This window comes from Orcinus orca, chromosome 13 (genome assembly GCF_937001465.1).
Source record: "Orcinus orca chromosome 13, mOrcOrc1.1, whole genome shotgun sequence".
Lineage (NCBI taxonomy): Eukaryota > Metazoa > Chordata > Mammalia > Artiodactyla > Delphinidae > Orcinus > Orcinus orca.
Window position 1 is genome coordinate 81,129,804 of NC_064571.1, and position 9,507 is coordinate 81,139,310.

Sequence of the window (9,507 nt, forward strand, 5' to 3'; positions counted from 1 at the left end):
GTAGAAGTATCATCATCAACCCAATCCTTAATAGACCAATATAGTCACGAGTGCTACTTTGGCTGCCAAACTCTTATTTTTATTGCTAATCTAGTCTCAGCAAGTATCAAGCTAAGCCTCTATTATAGTGACCCTCTTAGTAAGAGCAAAATCAGATTATGTACCATCAGAGGAAATAAATCTCAGGTGTGAGAGACCGTTCATTTCTTTTGCTAAAGTCCCACCCTCTGAGTGACAGGTAGAAGACAAAATGTCAAGAAGGAGTCCTGTTCGAACAAATGCTTAGGATGGTATTTAATACAGCAGAGAGCCAAGATACAGTAGGAGGACACAGTAAAGAATGTGGGCTGTGTAGATACAATAAAGAATTTCGGTTTAGGATCCGACATCTGTTATTTGAAAGGGGAATAAGTTAGGGAAATAAATGATTTCCAGTTCTCCATACATGCAAATGTTAAGTTCGTTATTACAAAAGTTTTGCTGTTGTATGTGCTGAAAGAAAAGCATAGGCATTTAAACATTTTTTTAAAAATAAATCACTCAATAGGCTTAAGAAAAATACTCTAGTTCATAGTTCATTGAGCTGACCTTTTGAGTCAAGATCAGGGAATGAATCCAGGCTGAAAACCAAAAAACAAAACAGAGATGAATCATTTTACCATGAAAACAAACAAAAGAAAGGCATTTCCAGTCGCAGCTAACCTCGACTAGTTTTTATTGCATTGTTTTTGAAATGCCAAGAAACTGGCTTTGGCCATAATATTTGCTGTCCAACTAGATCACAACTGTCAGTAGGCGACTGCTTGCAACAATTAGCTAAACACCATTATTTGACAAATTCCCCTGGAAGGGACGGGACGTAGATGCTGGAGGTGTGTCTGACACACACTGAATCGAGTAACAGTTAATCAGGCTGGGGCTGCAGCACAGAAGAGAAGTTGGTAAGTCCTTACCCAAGGAAGGGGTTTCAAACAGCCTTAATTTTTTGAAAACCGTACGATCGACCTGATCCTAGAAGTTCTTTCCGGTTTTCAGGAATGAATTGTGGGACTGGCTAAAGAGAAGGGGGAAAAAGCCACCAATTCTACATTCGTTTTTTAAGAAGATCAGGGGGGAGAGGAAGAAAAATAGAAATGCAAATGTGGAATGGTAGTGGTATACAACATCGAGAAATTAACATCATGGAACCTGCTAGCAATTTCCACCGAAGCAGTAAACCCCTTAACTGATGGAGATTCAGCACAATATACACATGGATTAACAACTCCACCATTACTAGGGCTGCCGTTAAAGCCAAAAAATTAACTACAATATTCAAAAACAGAATTCTCATAAGGTTTGAGAAAAATAGAGTGAAAAGGCAATGTTAGCTAAGCTCTTAGCTAAATCCACTCTCAATGGCCCCCAGTATTTAAACTATCATGGATTAAAGCCATGAAAATAAAAATTTCAATTTGAAATTTTATTAGCATGTTGCTAAAATGGTCAATAAAAAAACATCAACACGATAGGCTTTGTTGACATATTTGGACAACTGCTTTCTCGATTTTAAGACTTTATTTCCACTTCCCCACCTTCTGAGATTTCTGTGTTAGGAAAAGCCAAACTAAATACACTGGCTATGGTGCTGTAATAATGCTGGTTTCTGGAATGTTGCCATGTCTTTCCCCTCCGTCTTCTCCAACCCCTTTAAAACTGTGGTTATTTTTGAAACGCAGCCCAAGGAGGGAGCCATCTAGGGTTGAGAACAAGCGCCCTTTACACAGATTCAAGTTCGCGGACACCTGGTGTGAGCCTTCTCTTGTCCAGGGGGGCGGGGCCGGCTCTCCTCATCAAATTCGCTGCGCCATTATCCTCCGGGGACCGGGAAGGCATCCTTTCTGCCAGCAAGGGAGACTCACAGGCAAATGCCGGTGGGGAGTGGCGTTCGCTTCCCTAGGTGGAAAGAACGGGAAGCAAAACAAACACTGCCTTGCTTAGCCCGGAGCCTGGGATACAATGTCAGGAGACCAGGGACTGGAGAGCTGAAAAAGTCCCGGGCAGCCTCGGGATAACCCGGAGTCCCGAAGTGCTTGCTCCCTCGTGGAATTATTCACAAGTGCATGAGGGACAGGCTCGATTTCTTGGAAATCCTGCAGTCTGGGGACACATCCATACTAGAGCTGAGCTGTGCCCTGAAAGGATCCATTCTCACCTCCCACCGGTCTGTGTGTGCACGTTTGGGGCGGTGATGGTCCCTTTCTAGTAGGTCGGGTGTTAGTCACTAGACCAGTGACTCTTGGGGGGAGGTCTTGTCCCTGCTTCCCTCGGCCCGTTCTCCTCTCCCCACTTACAACTCAAGGGGCAAGCGCACGCTGGGTCTCCCAACACCATCATCACCACTGGGGATCTCAGCCGGGCGGGCGCGGCCCCTTCAGTCCCGGGGCCAGTTCCTGAGACCAGTTCCTGGGACTACCTGCCACTTGCCAGAAAGATGCGAGGCTGCAGCCCGGGCGCTGGCCGCTGCGGGTGGCCACTCAAGGGGGTCGGGGGGTGCTGAATCGCCGGCCTGGGATCCCGCGTGCGGGGGAGGGAGCGGGGTGCTGGGAGGCTGGAGGGGCGGGCGGCTTCCCCCAGGCTACTCCTTGTCGTCCACAAGGTCGGCGAGCTCCTGGAGCACACGCAGGCGGCCGCTGGCGTCGATGCGGCGCTTCTCGCGGATGAGGTCTTCCAGGCTGTGAAACCTGGCCGTGTGCACCTTGTTCTCACCCAGGTGCACCTTGAGATAGTACTGCTGCTGCGGGGTCTGCGTGCCGGCCGGCACCTCCCCTCCCGCCTTGAACTCCCGCTTGCCGAAGCGGCACCAAGCGGCGAAGCTCTCCGAGTTCGTCCAGCAGATCTCCTCGCTCTTGAGGCCCAGGTGGCCGCAGGCGTTCTGCACCACCAGCTCGGCCACCAGCGGGCGGTAGCGGTACCAGCTATTCACCACCCGGCCCACGTTGGCCGCGCCCGCCTCGTACAGGCTGTCCTGGCGGATCTCGCCTTGGTGCAGGTGGATGATCTGCCCGCCGCCCACGTAGACGGCCCAGTGCGGGGCGGGCGCGGGCGGCTCTGGCGCGGGCTGCAGGCACAGCAGCTCCAGCAGGTCGCCGGGCTCGCAGAGCGCGGGCAGCGCCGTGACCGCGTAGACGCTCAGGTCGGCGCCCTGAGGGCCGCCGCTCATTTTGGAAAAGATGCATTCCTGGCCCCGAAAGGCGGAGAACTGAGTTTCGTTGAGGACCAGCTGGTGCAGCAGGTGGTGGTGGCGGCGACGGCTAGGGCTCTCCGGGCAGGGAGCGCGGCCCGGGGAGGCCTTCACGCCAAACTTGTCGGGCTGGCCTCGTTCGTCCAGGTCCTCCTCCTCATCCGAGAAGAAGTAGGCAACCCCGACCCGCAACTCGTCCTTCTCGATCCCCGACGGGTCCCCGGTGGGCAACTCGCTGTAGCTAAGGTGGGTGATGCGGTCCAGTTGGTTGCCCATCAATGACGCGGCGAGGCCGGGGCCAGAAGCGGGGATCTGCGGAAGCACAGAGGAGACGCAGAGACACGATCAGAGTCGCGCTGCCCTCCCCAGGACAAGCCGTGCCCCCGGGACCTGGCCGCCCGCGCGCCTGTACTGGAGTCAACCGCCTCCCCGGGGCCAGGACCGGCACGGGAGCCAGCAGTCCGGCGGGCGAGAGCGGACGCCGCCACGCAGCCTCGGACCTTGTACCGGAACCCGGCCCAACGCCCACAAGAGAAGAGGCTGGAGCGCGGGAGGGCGTGCGGGGTCCCAGTGGGAAGGACAGCGCGGGGTGTGGCAGCGTGGGAGTCGGGACACCCAGGAAGGGACGGAGGGGTGGATTGGAGGAAAGGGGGAGCGCCTCGGGCTCCAGAGCTTGGAGCGCGCTGCGCTCACATTTTCAGCCGCCCCCCTCCCCAGCCCACCTCTCAGTTTTACCCTAGGTCCGTGCTCCTCCCCGAGAGCGCCTCGCGCAATGACCATCGGACACGTTCACGGGCACCCACTTGACACTAGCACAATTTTGCACACTTGGAGTCCAGACACTGACAGGCTGGTACACCGGTGTGCTGATGTCACGTACAATGACAAACCTTCGCGACGACACACTCAGACCCCCACCTTCGTACACTATTCCAACCCCACGCTGGCACGCTCGCCAGTGCACGTACACCCACGCACCCGGGCACACTTGCCCACACAGGCAGGTGCACTCTGCCCCTTAGTTCTCTCGCCTTCTCCCCAGCAGAGCCAATCTGGCTGCGCCAGGGCGAGGCTGCTCTGTCTAAAATAACCTAACAAAGAGGCAAGGGGAGGATGGGGGAAGCCAGTGCGGTGTGTGTGTGCCGGTGTGGGTGCGGGTTGTGTGGCGAGGCCCACTTTCAGCCAGAAGTCCCCTCTCCCTCCTACCCGGCACAGGGTCCAAACAATCGGACGAAGAAAACACGTTTCCAAGGCAAAGAAAGCTGCCTCTTCGTACCCGTGATTTCCCTGCTCCCGAAACCCCAAACTCCTTTAAAGTCTCCTGGTCCCCATGGGTGCTGCGGAGGTGGTGGTGACGAGCGTGTCCTGGGCGGCGCGTGGGGCTGTGGCTCGGCTCTGCCCCGCGCGGATCCGTGCGGTGCGGTCCCCGCCGCGATGCCCGTGCGCCTGCCGGTCCACGTTGGCTGGGGCGCCTACTCCACCTGGGCAGTCCCGACTCCGTTCTGGTTTCCTACAGCCCAGCCGACGACTCTAAGTAGCCAAAGCAGCTGGCTCCAGGGCCCGCCCCCGGACGCGCTCATTGGTTGGGGCCGATGCCCAGTGCTCGTCAATCTCCGCCGGAGGGGGAGGGGATCAGGGGCGGGTCTCCAGCGTGCGCCCCGCCCCTTCCCGCCCCTTCCCGCCCCGCCCTGCCCCCGCACACCGGAGCGCGCGCCGCCCCCGGGAGCTAGGTGCGAGCGCCGGCCGGGAGCGCGCGAGGGGCGGGGCGCTTCCGTACGGCGGCTCGGCCGGCTTCCATCCAGCAGCTTCGCCTACCGATCGTGACTGGGCGCGCCGTCAGCCTGCGTTCTGTGTTCCGGAAGAACGGACTCCAGCGACGAAGCTGAGTCTGAGGGTGGAGAAAAATCCCCAGTGCACCCCGAGCCTTTTGCGCGGCCCGGGGCGGGGAACGACGTTGTCAGAGGCGGGCACCCGGGGCCCTGCTGAGGACCCCTGAGCCTGGGTTCCTGAGGGCCCCTGGGCTGGTCCTCGGCGCACAGACTTTTTCCTGCCGGCCACCGATCCCTTTGAAATTGTGCCTGCGGTGTTCGGTTCATCTCCTTTGACCTGTGTGAAGCTGCTGACCGAGCACTGGCGCCTGGTTTAAAAGGAGCGCGGTGTCAAACACGAATGAAAAGGCGGAGCCTTGACCACCCCCCTCCCTGACTGGGCCTGAGTTTGGCCTCCAATGGTCTGTCTGTGAAGGGGGTGCATCACCAATGTCGACAGTGGGACATAATCTTGCTTCCCAACCCCCAGAACTGCCATTGCTAAGGGATTTTTGTTTGGTTTCGTGGGAGAAGGGTGTCCAGCAGTAATTAATGATCGCATTCCTGGTTGGAAAGTTAATGAATGTGCTCTGGATATGGGATGCTGAAAGATGACATTCACACATGTGAAATTTTAGATCGACAGTTTAAAAAGCTTATAACGTTAAGTCCTGAAGAGTTCTTAGACATCTAGTTCTACTTTCAAGGCTGGGCTCCAGCAGCTTCTCGGTGGAGCCTACTCTCTTTACCCAGGGAAAAACTGGGTGCTTCCTCTTTGTGCCCCCTTGGCAGCTGGTACAAACTCTTAGTGCTCTCATCTCATTTTATTACACATCTCTGTTGACTTTCTTCCTCTTTAAAAAGTGAATGCCTTCGGGATTGACTTGTGTTCTACATAATTTTGTATTCTGGACCTTTTTAACAGTACTGGTGTAGAATGGGTTCCATCAGCAGTAATGAAAATGAAAACAGTCAACAAGTATTGACCACTTACAAGTTGCTAGGCACTACGTCTTGGTGTTTAAGTAAATGACTTAATCTCCCTGCCTCTGTAGGGGATTCACTAACATCCCCACTGCAACAAACGAGAAACTGAGGCCCAAATACCAGCGCCAGCAATCTATCCAGGCTCTATGGGATTTCAGGACCAGTCTTTAACCTGGCTCTACTGTTGGTTGAATGAATAAAATCGTGTTGCATGAGGTAAGAAAACTGGTGTTCCAGAGAAGTTAGCTGATCGGCCCCAGGTTACATGAGGACTGTTACATATTATAAAAAAATTTTTTGATAGATGATTCTGCTTAAGTATTCTCAAATTGCAGAGTCTCCAGTTCATGTTTGCTTTCTGAAGGCCTCTGTATACCCCACAGCCTCCAAATACAGTGATTTATCAGATTAGATGGTTAATAAGTATTGATGGAAAAAGTGGCTTTAAAATGACCATCTGTATATATTTGATGTGCATAAATCTTTTAAAAAGTTTTGCCATTGCCCACGTGCAAGTTATGAGAATACCAGTTGCCATCCTTGGAACTGACCACAGCTTGTGATGACCTTTTTTATACTTGCTATAAATAATAAACAACTCATTTTGGCCCTGAAGTCCAGAGAATCGAACAAGTGGCTTCAGAGATCAAAAGTGAGTTATTGGCCTGGTTATAAACTGGACTTCAGGGATCTCTGCGAGGAGTATCTGAAGAGTTCATTACTGGTGTCTGAGAGGAGCTCAGTGGAAGTAGCTCAGGGCTTGACACTGAATAATTTTTTTATCCTCTGTCCATCCCAAGATAAATCCTGTGCACAAACATTTATAACATATTTGCATGGGATGCTGTGTTCTCTCCTACCTGTCCTATTCTGCCCTGCTCCAGACTACAGAGTAAGCAGGCTGCTCTTCTTTGCTTAACTTCCCTTCATTCAAAAGGATAATTAACATAAAATGTTGTCAGGGCTTTGAGATACAGTGCCAAAAGTTTGAAATATCAGTATGCAATATTTTGAATCTCCTTTCCAAACCCTCCCCCTGCCAGGATAAAAGGCTTACTGCTTTAGTAATCACCAGGGAAAATAAATGCCCTGAGAATCCCCTCTCCCCGCCAGCCCCATGGTCCCCTTGAAACAGAAGGCAGAGAACACATTAAGTCTCTGAGGCATGGGGAAGAAAGAACTAAAAGTAAACTAAGGAAAATGCATCTACTCTTTTTGACATTTTGGCAATTAGAAGGATAACAAAGTAAGAAATAGGCCAATCAGATATCTACATTAGAAAACCCAATTTTTATTTGCATTACAAAATATTGTTTGCTAATCGTTTTGTCTATTATTTCTTACCCCATCCTGCCTTCTTTCACACTGAGGAAATACAGTGTCACCAGAGGCAGAAGACAGTCATCAAAAGAGCAGACTCAAGAAGCCAACTACTGTAGTTTGAATTCTACTTCAATAGTTTGGCTGTGGATAACTTTGAGTAAGTTACTTAACTTTTCCAGGAGTCAGTTTCTTCATATGTAAGTTGTGGGTAAATAGTATCTATCTCATTGCGTTGTTGTGAGTTCATGCAGGCAAGTATGCTTGGCACATAGTAAGCTTTCAGTCAATGCTACGTATTATTATTGTTGTTGTTGTTGTCGGAAGAGGGGAGAGAGGAGAGGGTCCCATGTCCTACTTGTTATGATGACTGTCCAGTTCTGCCTCTCCTTTGCCCCAGGCAAAAGTTAACCCTAGATGAAGTGTCCAAGGCTGTCCCTGGCCAGAGTGTGGCACTGCTTCTGTCTTAAGGTGGTGATTGCTCTGTCTATCCTGAGACTAATTTAAAGTCTGCAACTCTGTATGGATTTCCGTGTGTGAGCCCTGGGGCTGATTACATCCTGTATCCCATAGTATTTTGAATTGTTTTTAAGTGAATACTTCATGGTTTGAGGAATATATATGGACAGTGGTAAGCAGAGGAGTGATAAGGTGTCAATTATACGTGTGTTACCTTTTCTTTTGCTGCCATCTGGGTATCATCCTCCTTATTTTCCTCTTGATTCCTTCTTTAGCACTGTATGAAATACTTTCTCCCAGATTTTACTGACCAGGTCCTTGGCTCAAACTGTCATCCTTTAAAATCGGACCTCTAGGTAGGGGTTCAGAAGGAGTGTTCATCCTCTCCATCTGCTTTATATCATTACTTTGCTAAAAATGTTTTTTCTGCTTTTAACTGTATGCCCATGTTTGTTTCTTTCTTTCTTTCACACCTCAAAAACCTACAGAAATTTCCGGAAGAAAACGTTCCTTTAGTGAGCAGGGAAGTTTATGTGACTCAGAAGATTGTGACCTCTTGGGAGATTAAAAACGTCTGCTCCTCTTTGCATGTGTAAACTTAAGAGAGTTGTCATTTGTTATTGTGGTTGCAACAAAATCAGAGACAGGAGTAAATAATCCCATACCCTTGAAGTTACATATTTTGTTGTCTGTATTCCCTCTAGGTTGTAAGATGAACGAGGTCAGGAATCATGTCTATTTTGCTCATTTTATCTTTGTACTACAAGCACAGTGACTGGCATATGGTATGCACTCAATACATATTTGCTAAATCCGTACAGAACAAATGAATGAATGAATCTAGATTACTCTCAGTTATAATGTCTTTATGATTTTCTATTTTGTTGTTTTATTATATGAACCTACAGCTCTTCAGTGCAACAATTTTAAGCAAAATATATTTCAGACATACACAAGTATTGTTCAGTACAGCTGCCTATTGTATTGTATGCCCTAGTTTAGCATTTAACCTTTTGGGAACCGTCCCTTTCCCTGTCCTTGACTGCGTTAGGCAGTCAGCATACTCATCCTGATATCTTCTAAAGAACACTCTGTACCCATCTGGGGCAGAGGCAGTGCAGTGGCTCCACCAACCCCATTTCCCTTCCTTCTGGGCACACAGCTGAATGACACGTCCCCCCACAATGTGCCCTTAGGTAGGTACCATGTGATGGAGTCTGGCCAATGGGATGTGGGTAGAAGTTTAGTAAGCCACTGACAGCATTGGCTCCAGAAGCTGAAACCATGAACACGACCTTCTCTGCACTTTCTTTCCCCATTTGGCCACATGTAGAGGATTCATGGTAGAACTCCAGGCTCTGAAAGATAGAGGCACCACTAGATGGAGGGAAGTGTGGGTTCCTCAGTGACTGTCTGCATTGCATTGTGATGTGAGGGAGAAATAAGTCTTAATGAGTTAAGCCACCCAAAAAATGTTGTGGCTATTTGTAATGGCAGTTAGTCTATCCTGATAGGTATTCTCTCCTTTATTTTAGACCTATGTTGGAACACCAAACATCCCATCCTTCCCTCTGCCCTTTCTCTCTTAATGTCTGTTCTCACTGTTAAGATGTCTTTCCATTCATGGGATTCCTGCAAGGTCACAGAAGGTTCATATCACTCAGTTTTTAAAGAAATCAACAGTGGATGCGTCTGTAGTACCCTCTAGGT

The 9,507-nt window shown here is 50.2% G+C and overlaps 1 protein-coding gene across 2 annotated transcripts; it reads right to left on the reverse strand.

The window, feature by feature from the left end:
* Window positions 1-279: 279 nt before the first annotated feature.
* On the reverse strand, window positions 280-5,258 carry LRATD1 (LRAT domain containing 1). 2 transcript variants are annotated; one of them, XM_004274871.3, is made up of 2 exons: window positions 4,500-5,258; window positions 280-3,535 (listed from the first exon to the last, which is right to left on the reverse strand). In XM_004274871.3, exon 2 carries the CDS (start codon window positions 3,497-3,499, stop codon window positions 2,618-2,620), a length of 882 nt encoding a protein of 293 aa, XP_004274919.1. In that variant the 5' UTR covers window positions 3,500-3,535; window positions 4,500-5,258; the 3' UTR covers window positions 280-2,617. The 2 variants fall into 2 exon arrangements, with proteins under 2 accessions (XP_004274919.1, XP_033293317.1); XM_033437426.2 differs by having other exon boundaries at window positions 4,430-4,764.
* Window positions 5,259-9,507: the final 4,249 nt, after the last annotated feature.